Raw genomic sequence first — 26324 nt, 5'->3', positions numbered from 1 at the left:
TTTGTGTCAGAAGTCTACAGCAATGGCAGTCTGTGAAGCAGGAAGTGGGCAGTGTTCCAGATGATTTAAAAGGGGTTTATTTCACACCAAGAGCTGATCTGGGAAACATTTATGCTTGAAGATAGACTATAAAGAAGACTTTCATGGAAAGTAATACATATTCACCAGCAATGACCAGAAGAGATGTGACCCAGTAACACATGCTTTATTGAACCTCCTATGAAATGAGATGTGAAAGAAATATACAATGTATTCAGGTGTTGTCCATAAATAAGTGCAGCAGACCACAGGACGTTGGAGACAAGTGGACTCGGATATCTATTGACCTCGGTGTCCCTCAGAGTCTTATGACCGGCTCGTCCTCCTCTGAATTTCCTCCACTAAATTCTGTCTTGCAACGTCAACCTTGAAAAGGAAAGAGAGTTATGAGCACCATTTCAATCGTTCAACATAAAAACATAATGGCCACGCTAGTATCTGTCTCCAGCTATGCTCCAGACTGATTCCTAAAGCATAAGGCATTGTTCTCACCACAATATGATGAACGTTTAAGCAAAACACCCCCCCCCCCCCCACCCAAAAAAACAAAAAATAAAGAATGTACTGCATTTGTTAACACTTTCTCCTTCATGCCAGCAGGCATTTTTCAGTACATTAACAACCATGTGAACGCGGCGGCTCCCCCAGGACCACGTAACGACAATTGGCGTTAAGTCCTGGGGGCGAAGATTGCAGGGGGTGATCCTGATGCTATGATCTGATCCGATGCGCATACATCCCCGCTTGAATCTGTCATCAGTCTCCCAGTGGCGATCTACTGGGGACAGCTGTGTCACTCCGCTGTCCCCTTGGGAGGCTCAGAGCGCGATTGGCTCTCATAGGCTGATGCCCAGGAGAGCTGATCGCTGTGATTGGCTGGCGGGGGGAGGGAGGGAACTATAAAAATAAAAATAGCAAAATGTATTAAAAAAAAATCCCAAATAAATAAAATAAATAAACAAGGCAGCAGCGATCAGAGCCCACGAAGAGAAAGCTCTGTTTGTGGGCAGAAAAAAAGGGGTGGGGGGAATCACTACTGTGCTGAGTTGTATGGCCCTGCAGTGAGCCCTTAAAGCTGCAGTGGCCTGAATTGTAAAAAAATAGCCTGGTCACTTGGTGGGTGTAAGCCTGTGGTCCTGAAGTGGTTAAAGTGTACCTGTGACGGGGAAATAGAAAAAAAAATTATACATACCTGGGGCTACTTCCAGCCCCCTTCAATCTGATCGCTCCCTCGCCGTCCTGCACCGCCTGGATCCTCTGATCTTTGGCCTGGTAATTACTTCAGTTGAGACCAGTCAGGCTGTGCGCTCCCGTCCATCACGTTCCTATCATTAATAGCGCTCTGCGCCTGCAAAGAACGCTCCCGGCAACGGGAGCGTGATGGCGGTGCATGTGCAGCCTGGCCACTCATGCACACTACAACACATACAGGACTAGAAGAATTACTGGGCCGCCAAGAAGGGGATCCTGAAGGGGGCTGGAGGAAGCCCCAGGTATGATTTTTTTCTATCCAGCCTGTCTTAGGTTTCCTTTAAATTGCACATGAACAGCGTTGAAAATGCGATTAGTGCATCAAAAGAACACATTGGCCAGAACATTATAAGCCTTTCATGTGGAAACACATAAGCGGCATGGTGACATAGTGGATAGCACTCTCGGCTGGGTATCCGGTTCAAATTCCACTATCTGCACAGTTTGAATGTTCTCCCCGTTTCTGTGTCGTCTTCCTCCTGGCACTCCGGTTTCCTCCCACATCCCCAAAACATATAGATAAGTTTATTGCCTTTCCCCTTAAAAAATTGGCCTTAAACGTACCTGAGACAGGGAGGATATAAAAAAAATAAATTATACCCGGGTCTTCCTTCAGCCCCCCTCCAGGCTGATTGTTCTCTCACTGTGCAGTACGCCCCAGACTGAAGGACTTTACTGGACGGAGAGCGGAGGAGATCCAGGTGGCCCAGGAGGAGGGCGAGGGAGCGATGGGCCTGAAAGGGGTTGGAGGAAGCCCCACGTAAGTATAATTTTTCTATTCCCACCATCTCAGGTTTCCTTTTTAACTAGGATGAACATATGACTATAGTAGGGATTAGATTTTCAGCTCCTCTGAAGGACAGTTAGTGACACGACCATTTATACTCTATATAAAGTATAAACTTTATAAAATCTCTGCAGAGGAGGTCAGTACTATATAAATAGTAAATAATAATAGTTTGTGAATTGCATAGCATGTGCCTTTTAACCTTCCTGGCGGTAACCCCGAACGTAGCAGGAGGATTTCTCAGGCCCTGCTGGGCCGATTTACATAATTTTTTGGGGGGGAAGCCCGTTCAGAACGGGATTTCCAGACGGGCTTTATCGCCGGAGGTGATCGAAGAGGGTGGGGGGATGCCGCTGCACAGCGGCTATCATGTATCTAGCGCCAGGCTCGCTACATGATTTAAAAAAAACCAAACAAACAAAAAACAAAACTGCTGCTCTGCCCCCTGGCGGTTTTTAATAGACCGCCAGGAGGGTTGAAAAGCTTATAAAAAGGGAAGCTAATTAAAACAAGCCCTAAAACAGCCTAAAAAAATCTGCAGCTGAAAAAAACAAAACAAATATTGTGCAATAACCACAGCAATCTGTAACCTCCACCGGTACTGTATCTATAGTGTACCTGACTGTAGTTTTTTCCCAGCAGTGTCATTTGAAAAAAAAAAAACATCTTCCTGTGTTTTGTCTAAAAGGATACTGTCCTCTTGCTTGTGATGCGGTTACTATATACAGCTGCTTGACAAGATCCTGGGCATGCTCTCTCTGTATATGGCTATCATTCTGTTGTATGAAACATTTCAAAGATTTGTTTTCTTACACATGGTTTGTAGCATGGGGATAAGCTGAATGGAAAAAAAAAATGATGAAACTAGCATTAATAGAGAGTGCATCTCTCTATCAACTAGCCATCTCTGCACAGGGTTTTCAGCAATGGTAAGCTATGCATCTCTGCAGTCAGGCTGCGGTCTTATTTAATACAATTTCGGTTAAAGGTGTACTTCAATACACTGAGGTGTGTGCAAAATATAATAAGCATGAAACACAAACCTCTTCCCTTGTAGACACCACTCTCAGCTTCACTACTCCCTCTTTCAGCTCCTGTTCCCCTAGGATGGCCACCAGTGGAATGCCCGTCTCTTCACAGTACTGCAGCTGACTCAGTAACTTGGGGTTCTTCTTGTATAACATTTCCGCCTGCGTGGACAGAGAACAGTGCAGATTTTACAAGGGGTTAAAGCCTCATACATGCTATAGATTGTTCCACTTCCCCATTCATAGTGGTGAAAGGAAGCATTATGAGGGCATTTATCTATTTACTGGCCATGTTGTGCACTGCGCTCCCTCTCCTCTCAGCCTTCTCACCCTCTAGCCAGCTTTCCTTACATTAGTTATGCTCTTCTCCCTCCAGTGCTTGTGTGACGTGAAGGTGGCCGCAGGGAGAGTAAACATCTGGGAGGAGAGGGAGTTCAGTCTGCACCACCACATGTAAGTATTATACACAACAGGATGCCTCCCTGTACTGCATTGCATGGTGGCCAGTAGGTGGATACATGGCAATACGGACGTCACATGGCTATACTCAGGGGAACAGATCAATACATATTGCTGGGGAATACAGCAATTGTGGGGTCAAGATTTAGAGGGTATGATGGAGGGACGACAAGCGGCACATGCGTGACATCACACGGTGGGGGAGCGGTGCGAACAATGCAATCAGCATGGAATCGGGGTCGCAGGCGGCAAATAGATCCGCCCAGCTAACGGGTTGCAGTACACAAGCCTGATTATTGGCTGAGGTGGTAATTATCAACAGACTTTAGTCAGGCGTGTGTGCGAGCCTTGAAGGATACCCGAGGTGACATGATGAGCTAGACATGTGAATGTACAGTGCCTAGCACACAAATAACTATGCTGTGTTCCTTTTTTTTCTTTCTCTGCCTGAAAGAGTTAAACATCAGGTATGTAAGTGGCAGTTCCTGTCTGAGTCAGGACTGGGTCAGACTACAGTGTGACCCTCACTGATAAGAAATTACAACTACAAAACACTTTCCTAGCAGAAAATGGCTTCAGAGAGGAGGAAAGAGATAAAAGGGTCCATAGTTTATAGATTTTAGCTCTGGCATACTTCAATGAATGTGTCATTGAGCAAAAACAGTAAAAACTTAGAAGATTGAAATATAAAATTAAACTGTGGAATATCTTAAAAAGTTGTTTTTAGGAGAAGGAGGATAGATAGTTACAATTGTTTATTTCATTAGTTTCTTTTCACCTCGGGTGTCCTTTAAACAAAAGCACTAAAACCAGCAAAAAATCAACAGCTAAAACCATCCGACTTGTTTTCAGGGGTTAAAACTCATGTTTATTTCAGGACAATACCACTTTCAAGGACACCTGAAGTGAGAGGGATATGGAGGCTGCCATATTTATTTCCATTTAAACAATACTGTGCACGCATGAACCCACTAGCTCATACACAGAGGGGAATAAAGAGGGTCCCGGCCAGCAGTGTTGGGGTCTAGGAGGATCGGGGGAACAGCCTCTGGTGGATCACCACACCTAAAGTGAAAATAAAAATTGCCCATTTACTTACCTGGTGCTTCTTCCAGCCCCCCTGAAGTACTCTGGGTCCCTTGCCGTAATTCCGCAATCCGCTGTCCTGCTCCATCTAATGGCAACTTTTACTTACTGCACAAGCACTGAGCGCTCCCGACTATGGTAGCACATTGGGGGAGAAGCGCAGCACAGAGCTGCACATCCAGCATTAGAGGGGGGTGCCGGATGATGGCGAGGGACAAGAGAGACTTCAGGGGGCTGAAAGAAACCCCGGGTAAGTACATGGGCAATTTTTTTTCTATGGAAGTTTCTAACATTTTCTTTTTTAATATTACTTTCCTGTATTCTTTATTTTAGCACATTTTTATTTGCTGGGTGCCAACTATAAAAAATTTAGATAACGGGAGAAAATTAAACACAAGAGAAAAAAAGGTTATTGAATCCGTGCCATGCATTCTGTGGAATGAATGGAGTGTAAATGAAGCTTTGGTAATGAGCCTCCATAAATACCTTGATCCCGCCATTCCAGAACTCTGCTATCAGCTTCATCCTTTCTTCTAGAAGCTTCTTCTGTGCAGCAGCCACTAAGACTTGTGTTTCTGTGGTCCGAATCTTTGCCTCTGAAGCCTGGGGAGAAACAGAATACAATGTGAGCTGAGCACTTTGCAGCTCGAGGGTCCTGGGATCCATTCCAGCCAATGGTACAATATTTTAATTTTAAAATATTAACAAAATATGTATTAGACAGTAAAACAAGTGCACAAGCATATGCACAAACAAGAGGCTAGTGATGGGAATTCCGGCTCTTCTTGGAGAATCGGCTCTTCTGAATCGGCTCCCATTAAAGAGCCGGCTCTTACGGCTCTCAATCGGCTCTTCATTACATATCACTAGACGCCACTCAGAATCGGAGTAAAAGCCCCGCCCCCATCTCCATGACAACTCGACTGCTTCTCTCGCTCGGGCAATCCCTCCTGCTACTGCTCTGCCCCATACACTCCTACAAGCTGCACGAGGAGGACTACATCTCCCAGCATGCCTCAGCGCCCTTTATTACACAGAAAACCAGAGCTGTGTGGGGCGGCTGAGGCATCGGCTCTTTCAAAACTGAGAGCCGGCTCTTGTCGTTCGCAGCAAAGAGCCGGCTCTTAGAGCCGGCTCGTTCACGAACGACCCATCACTACAAGAGGCACAAATGACCAGGTGGCAGTCAAATCAAGAGTGTCACTAACATCACATACTAGAAAGCAGCGCTGTGGAGTCTGAGTCGAGGAGTCGGAGCAATTTTGGGTACCCGGAGTTGGAGGTTTCAATAAACCGAGTCGTCAGATGATTTTGTACCGACTTCACAGCCCAGGTGGAAAGGGTGGTAACTTCAGTGCAAATCAGTACATAATGACAATAAAGCACACTTGAACTAAGAGGGATTTGGAGTCCAACACATTTATTTCATTTTTAACACAGATTGCCTGGTTGCTGATCCTCTGTCTCTAATACAGCAAGACCCCTGGCATGTGGCAACAGCAGGGATCACCTTATGCCGGGATACATGTGCTTGCCAGTTGGTTGAGCAACCTGCCAAAAAAACAAAACAAAAAGCACAAACCTCCCCCATGTGCACCTGAGAAGTAAACTATTGCAGCATTCATACTTACCTGGGGTTTCCTCCAGCACCATGCATGCTGAGAGTTCACCCAGCATCCTCCCGGGCCCCTGCGCTGTCAGCTTCGGTAATTTGTCCTATTGCTCTGCACTGTGCATGTGTGGCCCGGCCATGCGCCTCCTGTCGCGTTTTATGTCTATGGAGTGATAGGGGGCGTGCACGGCCAGGCCGCACATGCGTGTCTGGACAATTTACAGGAGCTTCCTGCAGGACACCGGAGCAGCCGTGGAGGGCGGCCTGCATGGGGCTGGAGGAAGGTGCAGGTAAGTTTCAATGCTGCAGTAGTATACATCTCAGGTACATTTGAAGATCCATTTGGGCTATTCCTTAAATTAGCCTTTCTTCTGTTCACTTATGTCAGGAACCGGCCCGCGGCACGCCTGCGTATACGGTTCCCGACTGCGGGTTTGACCAGATTAAGCGGGGAACAGCCTTATTTAAGCTACAACCAAGGCTGTAACCCCTCAAACACTTCCCACTGCCACCACTAGCGTTGCTAGACACGTTCACTCAGCTATCGAGTGCTCAATACGCAATCTGCGTTTTCGTATTTGGGTCAGCTTTGCACTTAGGCCAAACACGGGAACGCCACGCACCCACACACACACACAGTTGCAATCTTACACTGTCGTGAAGCAAAGACCCACTAACAGTCGTTCCGAACGATACTGTTAGCCACTCTGCTGTCGCTACTTGCACTGGCGTTGTTCGTACGTTGGGTCAGCTGCGCGCTTAGGCCAACGTATGACAAATGCCCCCACACACAATGCAATTACAATTTCATACGGTAGTGTTGCTCAAGCGTACAATTAGGCATGAACTTATACACGGTTACACTTCAGTCTCTTCTAGGCTATGAGTGTTAGTTTAGTACGGCAGAAGTCAAACTTATTAAATAATAATTTAATATTCTAGAAAAACATAGAACAATGCAGAACTTAATATATACAAAAAGATTACAAAAAACAAAGTAAAAATAGGTACAAGATAAAAGTTACAAAGATAACACACAAAGCGATTTTGCTTACCAAAATAAACGGGAAATAAACGTACCAGCGTATCGATCTGGTGTTGTTGCGGGGGGTTCGCACTTCTGGTCAGGAACCAGGTTAGTTCTAGCCGTGTGAGCTACCTCCAAGAACTACAAGTTGTGGCTATCCTAGCTGCGGTTTTATACTATGAAATACGCCTGGAGGCTGTAAGCCTGTGTGGACGGGGGGAGCTAGATTTAATTACATCCTCAGTCATAATTGGATCTCCAGAGATCTAACATCCACCTGCGAAAAATGTACAATAGCCCACATACATGAAAAGATTTCCCTAGTCCACGTTACAGGTGACAACCCCATTGTTGACAGTACTTCCTAGCTGATCAAAGATAAGGAGGTTGCACCTCCACCAATAATTCAATTTCCACAGGTAGCAAATGGTATCAAAAGGACTTCAACACACTTCACTTCTGCCATTGTCTTATTACCCCAAGCATTATTCACTGAAGTCCTCTTTAGATGCAAATGTAGGTCTTTGAAGTTCCCTGACTATGTCCTGATTGGTATAATGGGACAATAGGGCTTCTAATTAGCTCCCTGCTCTCCCAGGAACTGAGGGTAATTGTATTCCACACTGTCACACAGACAAGTACAGCTTCCCCCAAAGCCAGATGATGACCCATACATACGCATCTGAAGTACAGTACATAGCAGTCAGACAGGCAAATTAAAATATTATCCTTACATCATAAGCACCTCAGTATATTCCTGACAACTTACATCCGAATTAACAATATAAACTGGCCGGAATATGCCTATAAATTTCAAACCTAAATAAAAAAAAAAAAAAAAACCTTCACACCATAACTGTCCCTTGATTTCTGTACCTTGAGGATTCTTATTATGCAAGACTACATATAGGTACTTTGAAAGGCTGTAGCGGAGTAAAACGCCCCAGCTGCAGTGTTCTCCCCAGAAATTGTTTCCAGTTGGGCAACATGTAAAAGTAGCCATGTTGGGTGCAATGGCTAAATGTAGGGTTGGCGCAACTCTACTAACAGCATAGGAGGAGGATAAGGAGGACAACCGGGTCACAGCCAGGTGGAACACCTGACTAGTAAAGCCAGTGGAGAACACTGAGCAGTTTTAATTCATCCTGACCATTTTCAGTTTACTGGTTATTAGGCAGTAAAAAAAAAATCTCAAGTTAAAACTGCCATTATTCGCTCCCTATCCATTACTAGGAAACTAATACTGCAGTTTTGGGGGGGAAAAAAGGAAAGGAACAATGCGAATAGTTAAGGTGGGCCATACATCAGGCGACTTGGCAGCCGATCAACCATCCAATGTGATTATTATAACTGGATGAAAATTGGTACTGGCAAGAGCATACCTGATCGTCCAATTTCGGGCCAAAACTGTTCGCATGTATGATCAGACATGCTACAATATGTAGGATCAACTTGCTTGTTCGAGTGTGTGCGTTGGTAACGGTGTACAATATCAGGAAGAGCAACAAACGCGACGGAATCCCCGGCACTGTCCCCCTCAATGTAAAATGTTGCCCCCCCCGTGCAGTATACTTTGCCTGTCCATCATTGGCTCCAGGCTTCTTCCACATAAACGTGCCCCACCTGTCTGCGCGTGTGGTGTCACACATAAACACGGACACTTAGGGAACACATGTATGCGGACCGATCCCAGAGCTAGTGACGGACAGGTTAAGTATACCGCACCATTTTGTTATGGTGGGACTGTTTTGCTCCTTATTGTTGCTATAGGTACAATTCCTCCGTGTACCTGTTTGCTTAAAGTCCTCTAACTTATTCCACGGACTCTTAATAGAACTATACAGGATGTCTCATAAATATATACTTGTATCTCGCAATTCTTGTATGTAGCCATATAATCTGTATAATTGTGTTTTGCATCTACTGTCATTGAGTGGGAACTTTGTTTTATCTGTTATTATGTTTAAGAAAATCAATAAAAAGAATTAAAGAAAAAAAAGTATACTGCACCAGGCACCGGAAAGCGGGGTGCACGCATTTTACATTGGAGGGACAGCGCGGGGGCAGCAAATGCGGCATCACAAGGCCAATTCCTGAGATATTTCATGCTGAAATTGATCGGGAATCGGCCTCCGATGTATGAACAGAGAGAGGTCCGTCTCTTGGTGGATCAGCCCATACATCTTCTGATGTACAGCCACCGGAATTGCTCTTTTCTCTGGGAAAGTCATGCATGTCAACATTCATTATTGTTAACTCATTTGCAACTGGTAGTTTTATGCTTATTTTGTGATAGTTCGTGTTATTACATTGCTCGCTATACAATCTTTTCCCTAATTGCAATAAACTTTTTTCTTTGTTGATAAAATAAATAATCTCTAACCTCTGCTTTTTGTTCCATAATGGAGAATATGCGCTCAATTCCAATGCTGACTCCCACGCAGGGAACCTTCCTGCCTTTGGGGTCAAACATGCCCACCAAGCCATCGTAGCGTCCTCCTCCGGCCACACTGCCGACACTGACTGCCTCCTCTGTGTGGTCATTCTGCTGATGAGGCTCTGCTTGGTTCTGGACCAGAACTGCTTCATAAATAACTCCTGTATAATAGTCCAAGCCCCGGGCCAAACTCAGGTCAAATAATATCTGCAGGAGACAATCAAAAGGAGGTAAACACAAGAAATTTACAACCTCCACAATAGTTAAACACAAGATAAACTTAACTACAATCACCAGATGGTGTCCACTACACAGGCAGTCCTCCACTAATTCCCGGTACACACCATGCAATTTCCTATCAGATAGAATTGATTTCCGACAGGTCCGATCTTATTTCTGATTTCTAAACAATGTCGATTAGAAAAAGGATCGGAAATCAGATCGGACCTGTCGGAGAGAATCAATTTGACCCTCCTATCTAATGGGAAATTGCATGGTGGGTACTAGGCATAGAGTTTTTTGTAAGTTGAATTTGTTTATAAGTGGAGTAGTGTTATATATAGTGAAAAGTTGTTCAATTATATTCTCTGACATTTCTGGATTTGACTCTTTAGTTTAAAGAAAGTTTGTTAGTAGGTTGTAAAGCACTTTTAATTTTTCAACTACTTACAGCAGTTTATACAATACTGTAACAGGTAACAACAAAAATGTTCACCGCACTGAAAATCTGCATTTCAACTGAATCTGAGTCGTTTCATTTAAAATTCATAGTGGTAATATACAAAAAACAAAAAATTGTCTCTGTCCAAATATTTATGGACCTAAATGCATAGGGATTTGCATGTGTTCTCCATTTTTTTTGTTGCACGCCGTTTGATTTTTTTTTTCCCCACAAGCAAATCAGACGACGTGGACCTGGACAAAAGCCCCAGCGACATAACATCATTGCTGCTAGAAATTTAGTTGGGGGGGCTTGGTGGGAGGCTGACAAATATAAACGTTTAAATGGATTTGAATTGCAATCCTGTGTACTGTTCAGGTTGAAAAAATACTGCACAATCTATGAGGGTTTATTTCCACAGGAGGTGCACACAGCCCAGCATGCTGATGTCTGCGGTGGGATATGAAGTGGCACAACCCCAATTATTGCATGCAAATTAAACTGCTAGTTTCCACTACTAGGAAATGCAACTAAACCATGGTGCTTTGGTCAATATTATTATTGAATTATAAAGTGCCAATATATTTCTTATGTTTTATGGACACAACAGCAGTTGTTTATTGATACAGTCACTGCATGGTGTTTTTATTATAGACACCTATAGAATGCCATCTACTTCCTATATACAGGATGTAAAGCATAGCACAGTGCGGGCACTCATAGGACACATGGCTCACTTACATGTAGTGTGTTTTCATTTAATATGATACGTGCCTTATTTTAACATGGTATGTATCTGTTTCATGCCTGTTTTAGATTAATCACGCACTGAATATGTATGACCCTCCTGGGCCCTTTCTTGGGGCATTCACGTCTGTGGTGACGAGCGCACAAGCAGTTTTGTGTTATTCACGGCACGGGTTAGGAAGCATTAAGGTGTAAATTACTTGTTGTTGCTTGTCTTTATTGTAGATTATTGCCTTGATAAAAAGGCCCTGTGGGGCCTCAAATGTTGGCTTATCATTGTCTTTTTGAGCAATAAAGTTGAAATATTGAAGAGGAAGTGGCGCCTCTTACCACTAGTTACATGAAGAGATGACAAGGTACGAAGCAACTTGTCAGTGTTGATAGATCATTTTATAGATGATTAAAAACAAAGACTTTTTTAATGTATTATTGATCAGATTATATGGAGCATAAAAGCAACTAATGCCTACAATCATAGTGGGTTTCTATTGGTTATTGTGTACCTTATCTGTCACGCCAAACAGCTCCAGATACTCGAACAGGGTCTTCATATCATTTAATCCCTCCAGGGCCAGCTTGTTCTGAGACAGTTTGGGGTCTTTCAGCAGTCTTTCGATCAGATCCAGCCCACCTGCAGCATGTACAAATATTTAGCATGCATTAAAATATAGCCTTTTATAGCAGCATCACTGTAGGGCTCAGATGTACAATCACAAAGACAAAACCGAGCCAATTGGCCACAACATGCAAAGCATTTAGAGCTCCATACACTCTCCCCTCACAAGTGTCTTTGCAGTCCCTCAAGGAAAACAAAAGTTTGCTTTCTTAGAACAGAAAGAATTTGCGATAATTCAGGTTGGAGTGAGCTTGAGATGCCTCCCAGTGCATCACTGCTGAATATATGCAAAATAACCATTGTTGCCCTTAGAAGCTAAACACGCCTCCAGAACCGCTGGAATGCAATGATGTGTCAGTTTGTTAATTTGTACAGAGCCATAATAATCCAACATGCATACAGACGGGTTTCGGATTGTTTGATCCTCATCAGTGCATGGCATGGATTAATTTGGCTCTATGGAGTAGGGCTTGTAACACAGAGAGGTACAGACTAATCAGCAAGCTCATGGTGACCCAGAACTCATTGGAGTGTGTGAGGGGCTACAATGGTCCTAAAAGCCCCTTACTAAAATGCTATGGAAAACAAAAGTTTGCTTTCTTAGAACAGAAAGAATTTGCGATAATTCAGGTTGGAGTGAGCTTGAGATGTCTCCCAGTGCATCACTGCTGAATATATGCAAATTAAAGGAGCCATTTCAATGGCTTAAAAAACTGAAATGAAATTAAAGAGAACCTAAACTGAGAAGGATATGGATTTTACATTTTAAAATAATACCAGTTGCCTGACTCTCCTGCTGATCCTTGGTCTCTAATACTTTTAGCCACAGCCCCTCAACAAGCATGCAGATCAGGTGCTTTGGCTGAAGTCAGACTGGATTAGCTGCATGCTTGTTTCAGGTGTGTGATTCAGCCACTACTGCAGCCAAAGAGATCAGCAGGGCTGCCAAGCAACTCGTATTGTTTAAAAGGTAACATCCATATCCCTCTCAGTAAAGGTTCCCTTTAAATGTATAACATAATTGTACGTGTAGAATAAATGGTAACTAGGACTTTCCTGGAGTCTGATGTTATTATCTTCATTTTATGGGCTGAAGCTCTCAGAATTAATTCTAAACAGCACCCATGTCAGTGTGACGCCAAATCTGAGTCATTCAGCTTCTAAACAAAAAGAAAAAACATCCATTGGAACTTTCCTGCCCTGTGTGTGTTTTGGCTTCTGTTTGTGTTGAGGTTAGGCACCACTGGTGGAGGAAGGGGGTTAAGGTTAGGCACCACCAGTGTGTGTGTGTGTGTGTGTGTGTGTGTGTGTGTGTGTGTGTGTGTGTGTGTGTGTGTGTGTGTGTGTGTGTGTGTGTGTGTGTGTGTGTGTGTGTGTGTGTGTGTGTTAAAGGTTAGACCCCACCAGGGTGTTGGGTTAGGATTCAGCATCCTTAACCCCCCATTACCATTATTAAGGATAGGCACCACCAGGGGGTCTTAGGGTTAGGCATCAGTAGAGGGAGGGTTCTGGGTGAGAGAAGCATTAGGTCAAAGTAAATTATTAGTAAAGATTACCAATATTTTAATATCGTAATTTAGTAGTAGAATATCAGTAATTGTACCAATATTCTACTAGCGCCATCTCCGGCGCCCTTTTTACCATCTTTTTTTTTGGATGCATGCCATATAAATCCTACACTACAGGAATTGGAGCACATGCAGGAAAGCACTAGCCCTGCTGGTTTTTGTTTATTATTTAGCTTTTAGTTGAGCTTTGACACTTGCTTTGTAACTGAATAATGCTTAATGTGTGCCTCAGCAATGATGCCTTGACAGGCCTGTTACTCACCATTATTCTGCACATATTCTCCAATCAGATCAGCGGCCTCAGGAGCCAGGCCCTTCTCTCCCACCATTTCATTCTTCACCTCTTCCCAGGGAGTCTGGAAAAGACAAGTGCAGTGAACGGGAGCTTTCTTGGTTTCTTATTAGATGTGTTTGGGAAACAGCAGGTTGTATGAACGACCAATACAAACTGCTTTACAGCACTGAGTAAGGTTCACGATTAGGATAGTGGAGGATGACTTTTTTCACTGCAGAATTTTTGTAAATGTCCATTCATATATTTTACTGTATATGATTTACTAAACAAAAGGTTTGTACTCAAAAAATGTATATTATTGCAGCACAGTGGAGTAGTGACTCACACTCCTGCCTGGCAGCACCATGGTCCCTGGGTCAGGACACCATCTGTAAGGAGTATGCATGTTCCCCCTGTGTTTACATGGGTATCTTCAGGCACTCGACCATGTGAAACTAAATTCCCACCACAAAGACAGCAGAAGATGGATCGGAGGATAAGCGGCGACGAACGCTCTTTCCCTGATTTATCTTCCGCAATTTCATACTGTGGGAACAAATGATGGGCGCGAACGTGGTGTTGAACGATAGCAGTGATTAGTGCGGGGGTCAATGGAGATTGAAGCGACCGTCCATGATGGGATCTGTGATGGCGGTTGTTCAAAGCAAATGATTACTGTGTGTAATTGGCCATCATTGAACATCGTTTAACGAACTTTTGTTATGGTCGATCGTCAACGATTCAGTGTGAAAATCTTCTGCTGGGTATGGGGCCTTTTGAGACATTTACTATGACTGTGGTAGGGATCAGATTGTGAGCTTCTCTGAGAGAACGTTTAGGACGTATCTATGGACTCTGTAATGCTAGGTACACACCATGCAATTGCCAGTCAGATGATGAATCAGGCCCATTAATTACAGTCTTCAAAAGGTACAGCACAGCTATGACAGAACCATATCAATCTATACCATGCGCCGATGACCAGAAAGTCTGAACCAGCTGTATGTATGTAGGAATGGTGTGACTCTGTACAATTTATATCTATAGGCTCACTATACTCCAGCGGTTCTGGATGTGCAGCCTTGCTTTGAGGGGCATAAAGAGAGGATTTTCATATCCAGGAGTGATGCATCATGGGAAACCACTGTTGTTCAGTTAAAGCTGAATAATCACAAATATCTTCTGTTTTAAGAAGGCAAGATTACATTTAGCTAGAGTTCAGGGTCTCAGCTGTTGGCACTGCAAAACGGCAATAAAGACTTTATGACCCAAGGCAAGTGTTTAGAAGGGCAGGCAGACTAATCCTGGGTCACACAGCATTTATTGCTGCATTAAGGGAGAATAAATCAGTCAGAGAAAGATTTACTATTCCTAAATTTTATGACTAGTATCTGGTTCTTATCAGGTGGACTTATCTTGGGTCATAAAGGTTTATTACTGAGGCCGACAGGAGGCATCCCATGCTGCTCACACTATCTCAGCTCTTCCTTATAAACTGTAGAAGCTTCATTATTTCTATCTTTTATACAGTACAAATCCCCTCTCTAATATTACATATCTGCTTGATGTGAAAGACCTGATACTTATAATTACAGATTACCCAGCAAGCTCATGGTGAACCAGAACTCCCAGGAGCTACAAAGCCCTCTTACTAAAATGTTATGCAAAACAAAAGTTTGCCTTCTTAAAACAGAACATATTTGTGATTATTCAGAATGGAGTGTGCATAAGTCTCCCATGATGCATCACTGGGGCAGTGATGCATTGTGGGAGAATTCTTTTGCTCACTCCAAACTGAATAATTGCAAATACCTTCTGTTTTAAGAAGGCAAACTTTTATAACATAATACAACACTACACAGGCTCAGACATATCCTGCTGCGGAATCTCAGAAACTTTCAAGGGAAGAACGGCTTTAAATAACTAAAAGGGAACCCGAGGTGAGAGGGGTATGGAGGCTGACATGTTTATTTCTTTTTAAAGGGCAACTGAAGTGAGAAGAATATGGAGGCTGACTTAGTTATTTCCTTTTAAACTATACCAGTTACCTGGCAGTCCTGCTGGTCTATTGTGCTGCAGTAGTGTCTGAATCACATCAGAAACAAGCATGCAGCTAATCTTGTCTGATTTGACAATACTGTCAGAAATACCTGATCTGCTGCATGCTTGTTCAGGGTCTATGCCTAAAAGTATTAGAGGCAGAGGATCAGCAGGATAGTCAGGCAATTGGTATTGCTTAAAAGGAAATAAATACGGCAGCCTCCTTATCCTTCTAACGTCAGTTGTCCTTTAAATAATGCACATTGCCTGGCTATCCAGCTGAATCTCTGCGTCTAATACTTTTAGCCATAGACCCTGAACAAGCATGTATGCCAGATGTTTCTGACAAAATTAGCTGCATGCTTCTTTTAGGTGTGTGATTTAGACTCTACTGACCAGAAAGATCAGAAGGGCTGCCAGGAAACCTGTATTTAAAAGGAAATAGATATGGCAGCGTCAATAGGTTTCCCCTTCCATGGGTTCCTTTGAAGTCAGCCAATCAGACTCAACCTTTCATTCTCCAGAGCATATAAGAATCTGAGCGTTAAATACGCCAGTTCTTCCCCTAGTTTTCTAAATACATAGAATTTGCATAGAAAACCTGATCCCAAGGCTGACACAGTTACCAAGAGAAACCAGCGTAAAGGTGGCTATACATTGTTCAATCTACTACCAGATCGACCATAACGCTAGGTACACACTGAGATTTTCTGGCATATTTACTCTCAGATCGATTATTTCCAACATGTTCGATATGCTTTCCGATCCATTTTTTTAAAATCATTTTCCCGTTGAATTCCAACTGCTTTCCATTCACTCTTATCGGAAATTGATCAGAAATCGATCGCAAATAAGAGTTGACATGTTGGAAATAATTGATCTGACAGTAAATCTCATAGTGTGTACCTAGCATAGATAGATCCCTCTCTGATTGAATGTGGTTAGAGAAAGATCTATTGCCTGCCCACACACTGATCACAGATTTCCAAAGGATTTCAGCATGAAATCTATTGGAAAGTGCTCTGCTCCGCCGCCCCCCCCTTCCCAAATGCACGTGTCCACCCCGTGCCCATGTGCAGCACTGAAGGCTTTCCTTCCACACGCCAATGTGAATCCTGGCCTCCTCTGGTGTCATTGAAAGCGCCTGTACCATGTGACGTTGGTGCATGTAGTGACGTCCTACATACACCGGCGTCATGTGGTACAGGCGCTTGCAGGGATAGACACTGGGCGGGGCGGGGTTTCACACTGGTGTGACAGGTCAGCCTTCAACACTTCACATGGGCAATGGACACACACACTTGTGGGAGGATACCGGGCAGAAGTCTGTCAGTTGTCCCGATATCTAACGCCATTATCGCTGTGCACCTGATCAAGCACTAACAACTGAAATTATCCAGCATTCCCAATTGATCCTATTGACCAATTTCAGCCAGAAATCGAAACAGATCGATCAGGTGGCCATGCTGCGCCACAGCTCCTCCTCCAATTCAATAAATTATCGTAACAGAAGGTCGATTGGCCAGCAAAATCAAATAATGTAATGGGAACCCTAACAACACTACTTTATAGGAATTATGGAGTTAAAGGGAGTCTGAAGCAATCCCCCCCCCCCCCCCCAAAAAAAAAAACCTAAGGAGAGAGAAGGCTCAAGGTACCTTAGTCTCCCTTTTCCTGTCATGGTCTGCTCGTTCCAGCGCTGGCTCTCCTATTCTAATCCCCCGCTGTGGGAGGCTTTTGGAGCCCGAGTGCTCCCGAAGACAGGGGTGGCTCTATACTGCGAGAATGGGTGCTTGCGTAGACACAGTACGTATACACTGTACGTCGTTCCAGCGCTGGCGGCATGTCTACGGGAGCCTTCTGAAGCCTCCCACAGCGGCAGAGAGCAATTTCCGACCCATCGGTTGGAGACTGCTAATGGGGGACACATCGCTAGAACAAAAGGACCGTACGAGGAAAAACGGGAAGGCTCAATAGGATAGGTCATCTAATGTTTACTACTGGTAAATAACACATGTTCTCGACATACCTTTACCTTTTTTTTTTTGTATAGTGCTTTTCTCCTGTCGGACTCAAAGCGCTTGCGAGGCAGCCACTTGAGCGCACTCAGTAGGCAGTGGCAGTGTTAGGGAGTCTCGCCCAAAGAACTCCTTACTGAATTACTGGCTGAGGGCCCTTTTTCACCAGCGCGTTTGCGTTGGCTGAATCGCAAAAACGCAAACCGCTAGCGATTTTACAATCGCTACGGTTTGCTTTTTAACATGGGAATCGCGGTAGGTCATTTCCACTACCGCGATTCGTTTTTGCCGGGAACGCGAACCCGCGGCGGAGCGATAATTGCCGCGATTTTGCTATGCAGTGCATAGCATAGCAAAATCGCGGCCGCGAACGTCGGGGAATCGCCAGTAATTGCGATTCAGCAATCGCTAGCGTTCAGCGTGAACGCTAGCGATTGCTAGTGGAAAAGGGCCCTCACTGAACAGGCAGAGCCGAGATTCGAACCCAGGTCTCCTGTGTCAGAGGCAGAGCCCTTAACCAGTACACCATCCAGCCACATCAAATCACAAACATTTTAGCAGGCTTATAACAACCCAAGAACACTAGGCTGCCTAGCTTCCTAGCAGATAAACACACATGCCAGTGCTACAGAATATTCCTACGCACAGAGCAGGGAGGGATAAATAAGTAACAATGGTACAACATTATACGACAATACAATTTTCAAGAGTTGTTACCTTATCCAGCTTGTCCACAGAAGAGCAGATTGTACGGAATTTACTGTCCGGCACGCCACAAACTGCAAACATGCCGTCTAATATCCTCCGGTCATTCACCTGCATAAAAGCCACACATTAAAGGTCAGGATGGTCAAACAGTAACATCATGCATCACAATGACGCTGTGGATATCACTATCATCATGCAGCTCTAGGGTGGTTCAAATATGGGCCAGGATGACACTATTTGCATGGAGGTTGTATGTTCTTGTATGCGAGCTTCCTCCGGGCATGCTAGTTTCCTCCCATGTCCTAAAATATACTAATGTAAATTGGATCCCGAAAAGTGGCATAAGGCCTTGATCTTGCTATGCAGTGCAGAAGGCTATGTGCCTAGATGGCAACTGTGTTGCCATGGTGATGCCACTCACCCTGATCTAACTATGCCTGCCCTTGTTCCAAACTATTACCCTACTGACTACCTAATTATATATCTACCCATGTAATTAGCCTGGTTTTAATCGTAAATTGGGCTTTATTTCTGGCGCCCAAACGTCAGTAGCTTCGCTCCCCGGCATCAGTGAGTGAAGCTACAGCCGTAATTCATATTACGGCCCACGGCAGCGCCAAAATCCTGGCTGCCACGATGCCCCCAATTTAGCTGTCTGGCTAAACTGACCCAGCCCTCTGGCAGACACATTAAACTGAGCTACTCAAGGAAAAGTTACTGACTGTCAACTGTTTAACTACCTGCGGCCCGCCGCAGTATAAATCTATAGCGAGCAGGGGGCACTGCGGTTCTGACCGAACGTAAACTCTATGTCCCATTCACCGGGCGCCCCCGCCTGTCTCCGCCGCTTGGTCTCCGCAGAAATGTGCTGCCCTGCCACCTCTATGACGGCAGAGCACTGTGAGCCGGGCAGGAGCCGTTTTCATTGGCTCCTGGCCCTGCCATTCATGTAAGCCGTTCCCATTGGCTTACATGGAGTGACAGGGTCAGGAGCCAATGAAAGTGGCTCCTGACCGGCGCACAGCGCTCTGCCGTCATAGCGACGGCAGAGAGAGCAGCCTGCGGCGGGGACAGAGCGGCGTGACCAGTGGAAGCGGCGGATTTTAGCGGCAATTTGTCGGGAAGCGGCAGTTTACTGGACCAGCACCCTCTGGTCCTTAAGGGGGCAGAGGGTGCTGGTCCCGAAGTGGTTAATGATTATTTTTTTTAAAATGCCTCAGAACTATATACATGTATGAAATAAAACAAAAACACACAAAGTAAACATGTAAATAACTCAACATGGGCTGGTCAATATACCTTAATGAGAAACTCTCCCAGTTCCAGCTCACTGAGGATTTCATGCACAATCTTCAGACACTCAGCATCAGGAATCATGGGGTCATACTGTCCAGCAATGTCAAAATCCTGCAGGAAGAGGAAAATCTTCTTTACACAGCTCTGTGTCACATACTACATGTGGCAGTGTCATGTGGTAGAGGGGCTTGTAGCATCAACTCAAAAAGATACTGAACAAAGGAGGAGGTGAGGAGTTGGGCCATTGTGACGTGCGTGTGCGTGCGTGCGTGTTCGTTACATGGGCCAGTTGGTGCTACTACGATTTACAATAGATTTCATGCTGAAATATATTGGAAATCTGTCTGCAGTGCGTGGCGGAAATAGATCCCTCTTTGATCTGATTTGATGGTCAATCTGGAGGCAGATCAATGGGTGATGGGCAGCTTAATTGGTAGCAAAATGTTAAGTAACAACTGTAATATTCCTGTATGTGTGTGAGGGATTGTAGACTGCACTGTGGGCAAATTCAAATGTAATTTGTGAAAATCTGACATGTGTGGAGCAGAGTGTAATATCACTGTATAAGTACAGTATATGAACTCACCGCTGACATCTAGTGGCATAGTTGAGAACTGCAAGGGAAATAGGAAGTGGCTCCCCAGGACAAGAAGGATGTGAAACCTGGAAATCTAGCAAGGAGAGCCGCTTGGGAGATGCTGCCTGGAACGAGGAGAGGTAACTATCCCCACACACACCCACATAGGACTCACTTATAAGCTGACCACCCAACTTTTGTGTGCATATATACGGTACATACATATAGCTACAATATGTATCCCTTAACCATAAATACGAGTAGAAAAAAGGTATACCATAAATATGAATGGGCATCTCAGGATGCCAAACTGGGTGGCAAGTAACCAGCAGCTGATACATTGCCACAGCTGCTAGCTGATTTTGGATGATTGGCCCTCAATTCTTATAAGATGGTATTGTCAATTTCTGTAAAAATTTTATCCCATTCAGTGTACACATTGAGAATATTTCCTTCACTTCCAATCTCAAGGACAGGGTCACAGAACAGAATCTCTCCAGTGAGGACACAGACAGCAATAAAAACATACAGAGGTTCCAACAATGCCAACAACAGCTAACACTTAAAATATGGGAGTGCCACCGATCTGGCAGGTGCAGCCAGATATCTGCTGTGGTATCATCAAAAGAAGTTCCTGAAGCAACAGATATCAGGCGTCGTTGGAGTGGATGCCAATGACAGTAGGGGACACCTATACATAGTCTATAATTATCAAATGAGGGAAATCAAAAAATTATTTTGTGTGAGAAAAATAGTGTGTATGTAGCTTTAAGCCCTGAACACATACCAGATGAAACCTAGCTGAGGCAGCCGATAACGCATCTGCCAGGAATGCAGTGTGTGTTCAGCAGCCCTGGACCCTCCTTGGCCATTGTTGTGCCTGGTGATCAATTCGGCTGAGGGCATTGTACCTACCCAGCTACTGCGTGACGTCACCTCGTGGCGCTCTATTGAGCCTCTGACCCCCATCCAGCATTGCAACAGACACCACCGCTAGCCTGCAGGCTAGCGATGCATCTGTATAGTGTGCGCTATGCAGTGCAGATCAAGGGATGTGTGTGTGGCTTGAGCTACCATGCATGAAACCCTCTGGTGCCAGCACCTAGCTGACCAGCTAAGTTCCCACAGTGATTATAAAACACATGGAAGCAGAACTTGGCTTAAAATAACAAGTTCCAGAGCTATGCTAATAATGTGCAACACAGACTCCCCAGATGCTCGGAAACTGATCTGAGGATTACGTCTGGTACAAGAGGACAATAAAAGGGGCTAGTCTGGTCGTCCATACTCTATTTTTACTTCTAAGCACTGTATACAATTATGTCAGAGAGGAAGAAAATGGATCCAACCGAGGAGAGCGGTGCCAGTCATACTCACACATTGGTAGAACTCCCGGTAACGGCCCCTGGTCATAGCTGGGTTGTCCCTCCTGTAGACTTTAGCAATGTGATAGCGCTTAATATTTGTGATTTTATTCATTGCTAAGTAACGGGCGAATGGAACCTACCAGCAGCGTTAAGGAATACAACAAATACATTTCTTCCTCAGCAATGTCACTGTTCGTTTTACCACTTTTCCCCCTAATATCAGATGTAAAGACGGTTAGAACAGTGCATCTCAACACCAGTCCTCAGTATCCTTCCATAGTTGAAAACTCACCTCTTCAGCCAAGAATATATTTCCTGCATACGTAAAGATACCTTAGAGCTGACAGAAATGTAAAAACGGTGGGAGCAGGCATGTGTCATATGTTCTCCTTATGCTCTCCCCACCCCCAGTTGTCATCTGTCCCCCTCCGTTACATTTTAATAGGCACCCAAAGCTTCTTTAGGGTCAGGGTGGTTGGTGGCAAGAGCGCAGGCGCGATCAAGGACGTGCGTCACCGACCACCCCGATCCGGAAAAAGCTTTGGATGCCTATTAAAAAGTAACGAATGGGGATTGAGGACAACCGGAGGAGGGGAGGGCATCCTACACATGCCTGCTCCCTCCGTTTTAAAATTTGTGCCAGCACTAAGGTAGCCCTTAATTTTCCTATGGAGCCTTAAAGGCATGCGTTTTCATGTGTTTTAGTAAAAATGGATCTAGTAATGCATTTCTTTTCCACTTGCTGAAAATACAGGTTATCAAAACGCTAAATGTGAAAAACATATGCAAAACACAAAGGTATACCAAAACAAATCCAAAAACGTGACTACAGAGACAAATACAGAAACGCACAAGCCTTAGGGCCCATTTACACTTGGGTGAGTAGCGGGCGTTTACCGCTAATCACAGAATGCCCGCTAATTACCAAATCGCTGGTGATCACTAGCGCTTTCTAGCTTCGCAATCGGTGGCGATTGGGACTAAACACAAAGGTGCTACATGCAGCATTTTTTCCCAGTTTTAGAGGGATTGCGATTACAATGTATTTCAATAGCGAATTGCAATTGCTTAAAAATCGTGACAATGTCCAGTAAAAAATACGCAATTACCACATAGAAATTGCTGCAACAAAATGCTAGCGCTTATTGTTAGCGTTTGGCAATCGTACGTGTGAATGGGTCCTTTATTTTTTGCGCAGACAAGTGTGCTCCCAGCCTTAAAGAGACTCAGAGATCAAATTAACTAAAGCTCTGATACTTACCCAGGGCTTCCACCCACCACATAAACGTGTCCAAGTCCCACGCCGTCCTCCCGCGGTCTGCCGTTCAGCCGCAGTGAGCTCCGGTAACAGGCTCAGTGACGTCAGTCCGGGTCTACTGCACATGGGTGGGAGGTCTGCGCGTGCGCAGTAGATCCTGACTGGCATCGACTGAGCCTATTACCGGGGCTCACTGCGGCTGAACGGCAGACCGCGGGAGGACGGCATGGGACGTGTTTATGGGGTGGGAGGAAGCCCCAGGTAAGTATCAGAGCTGTAGTTTGTTTGATCTCCGAGTCTCTTTAAGGATTCAAAAACATCAAATATTTCCAGGGTGACCTAGTTTACAATCATCATGTCTTTTTGTAGATAAAAAACACATAACTAAACGCCAAAAGCATTATCAGGCCTTCTCTCCATGAGAAAAAAATACATATATCCAGGCACATCGCCTCTAGTTAGGACATTAAATAAGTTATTAAGGAAAGGGAGGTGCTGAAGGGGGTGTGGCTAGAAAACAGCAAAAATCTATTAACCCTTCGCACTCTCGCATGCAAATGTTCAAACAAATGCATTCACAGATTCACTCATCCAGGCACAACTGTTATCCCTACAGCTAAGTTAAAAGCTGAGTGAATCTGTGAATGCATTTGTTTGAACATTTGCATGCGAGAGTGCGAAGGGTTAATAGATTTTTGCTGTTTTCTAGCCACACCCCCTTCAGCACCTCCCTTTCCTTAATAACTTATTTAATGTCCTAACTAGAGGAGATGTGCCTGGATATATGTATTTTTTTCTTGTTACTGACCCCTGTGGCTAGGGTCTAATCCAGTGCACTCCCTCCTTCCCCTGTATGTGTTTGCCAGCATGCACACAGCTTATGCTGGTGTATGTGCATGGTGCACATGGACACATAACGTTAGCTCCCTTGTGCGATTGGTAAGATGCACTGTCTGTCCCAGGAGAGGACGTCAGGATGTGTGCTCCTAATCCATTGATAGGTTTGATGCAATGAATGTGTTTGCATGTCCGCACTATGCATGTTACAGGGCCAGAGTTAGGACGCCTATGTTTACCTGGGTACTTCTGCGCAGTATAGGTGACTAAGCATAAGAATGCATTCTTCTGTGAACTAAAACCCCGGCTTTTAACTTAGCTGTAGGGATAACAGTTGTGCCTGGATGAGTGAATCTGTGAATGCATTTGTTTGAACATTTGCATGCGAGAGTGCGAAGGGTTAATAGATTTTTGCTTCTCTCCATGAGAACTGATATAATGGAAATATTGTTCACTGCAAGGGCTGGAACCTCCCCTTAGTGTTTCCAGTTTGTTGCATTTTATCAGATGAACCAGTCAGGGCTGTGGAGTCGGTCCAAAAATCCACCGACTCCGACTCCTCAGTTTAGGATTCCACGACTCCGACTCCTCGACTCCGACTCCTCTAATTTGCATATTACAATTTTGTTGATTAAAAGTATGTAACATGAAATTCGTCTCTTAACTGCCAACGCTTAGGAATTTTACAAGTAAACTGAAGTGAGAAGGATATGTAGACTACTATATTTATTCCCTTTAGACTAAAACTAGTCCTTGGTAAGAGTATTTGTAAAAGGTACAAACCGGAACAAAGAACATATATCAGGCCCTAGGCAATGTAAGTGTGGGTACATGTAAGAATGATGTGCAGGTACTCTGCAGGGGAATGAGGAGATTCTTCCTCTATTACACATTCTTCATGCACAATCTGAACAAGGTTTATGGGTGACAGACAACACCTCTGTGTTCAATGTGCACAGCATTCTCAGTGGATTCCCTGCAGCTCTGTGGAGAGTGCATATGTAGAGTATAGTACTACGGTGTAACAAAGTAAACCTGAGACAGATGAAATTAAAGTTGTATACATACCTGGGGCTTCCTCCAGCCGCCTTCAGGATAATCAGTCCCTCGTTGTCCTCCTCCACCACCTGGATCTTCTGCTATGAGTCCAGGTACTTGAGCCAGTCGGGCGTAGTGCGCATGCACACACTCCGCCGCCGGGAGCATACTACACCTGTGCAGCACTATTGCGCAGGTGCAGAATGTTCCTGGCTGTGGGAGCGGCATGCGGCCGGACAGCACTGACTGGCTGAATTACCAGGACTCATATCAGAAGATACGGGTGGTGGAGGACAGCGAGGGACTAATTAGCCCGAAGGGGGCTGGAGGAAGCCTCAGGTATGTATAACACTTTACTTTTCATCCGTCTCAGGTACCCTTTAATTTGTAGTCACCAAACCAAATTTTAACATATCAAATTATTTGATTTCATCAGCAAAGGGAGTGCATACATTTGCATAAATCAGCATCAGTGCAGAATTATTTCCATCGCATTGACCATCTCTATTAGTGACACAGCTACACATCAGGCTTTATTCTTACAGCATAGATGTTATTTAGTATATATAAGAGATTCCTGTGTACACATCATATATACAGTCACAATCAGATGTGTATATCTGACCTTAAAAATACGGGGACTGTTTTATTGAAGCAGCACAAGTAACTAACTTTGATTGGTTTATTTCATTTTTGTGGACTAAGCACAGCTATTACTGTATATATACTGTATATATACATTATTTTTAATGACTATTATCTGAAAAATAGAAAATTTTTATCATATTTTCTATTTTAATTACAGTTACAAATTCATTAGGAGTCGGTGCATTTTTTCCCGACTCCGACTCCAGGCACCCAAAATTGCCTGACTCCACGACTCCAACTCCACAGCCCTGGAACCAGTATTAGTGATGTCTCAAACTACACATTTGTATTTAATAGTACTTGTGTTGCTGTTTGTCCTGACTGTACAATGTGTTGAACTTCTCATGCATCTTTGCTCCCCACTATTGTAGGTTTTGTAGTATATACAGAGCTATGAAAGATTTTGGTGCTATATAGATAAAACATAATAATAATCCAGCAAAGTCAGAGGAGCAATGATAAACTGTAATAGTAACATGGTTCCAGCTGGGAAGACAGAGGCCTGTGCATGTCTGATAAAGCACTGTCACTGTTACACACAGAATGATGCACACATGAAATCAATGTGTGATAAGGCGGCAGGAGCCTCTGAAGGTCCAGCAGCTATATCTGGTGCTAACATGTTCATTCAAAAACACTGACCTAGCAATTCCACCAGGTTGGGTGGTCAGTTAGTGAAGCAAAGTCAATATAAAAAGACATTCAACTATGGATGAACTGTAGGTCCATATACAGTTTTCATTCAATAGAATTTTTAGTATTTTCTGATAACCCATTGACCTTTTACTGTCGAAATCATTCACAACATAAAAAAAAAAACCACTGACAAATATTGTATGTGCAGCTGGATAGTGCACTGGATAAAGACACCAACGTTAAAGTGTACCAGAGGCGGGTAAACTTAAACGTTTTATACATACCTGGGGCTTCCTCCGACCCCATGCG

At 44.2% G+C, this 26324-nt stretch overlaps 1 protein-coding gene across 1 annotated transcript in view; it reads right to left on the bottom strand.

Annotated features, from left to right (window-relative positions):
- Window positions 1-186: 186 nt before the first annotated feature.
- Window positions 187-26324, bottom strand: part of HARS1 (histidyl-tRNA synthetase 1) — a 42369-nt gene continuing 16231 nt past the window's right edge. The window contains exons 5-13 of the mRNA XM_068277805.1: window positions 21609-21734; window positions 19658-19765; window positions 18368-18466; window positions 13581-13674; window positions 11638-11765; window positions 9673-9933; window positions 5137-5253; window positions 3121-3267; window positions 187-405 (exon numbers count right to left, since the gene is read on the bottom strand). Coding sequence (XP_068133906.1) covers window positions 346-405; window positions 3121-3267; window positions 5137-5253; window positions 9673-9933; window positions 11638-11765; window positions 13581-13674; window positions 18368-18466; window positions 19658-19765; window positions 21609-21734 — 1140 coding nt within the window. The 3' untranslated portion in view covers window positions 187-345. The remainder of the gene's footprint in view (window positions 406-3120; window positions 3268-5136; window positions 5254-9672; window positions 9934-11637; window positions 11766-13580; window positions 13675-18367; window positions 18467-19657; window positions 19766-21608; window positions 21735-26324) is intronic.

The sequence above is a fragment of the Hyperolius riggenbachi genome, chromosome 3 (assembly GCF_040937935.1).
Source record: "Hyperolius riggenbachi isolate aHypRig1 chromosome 3, aHypRig1.pri, whole genome shotgun sequence".
In the NCBI taxonomy this organism is placed as follows: domain Eukaryota; kingdom Metazoa; phylum Chordata; class Amphibia; order Anura; family Hyperoliidae; genus Hyperolius; species Hyperolius riggenbachi.
The sequence above is the reverse complement of the archived record's forward strand: the minus strand, read 5'-3'. Positions and strand labels throughout refer to the sequence as shown.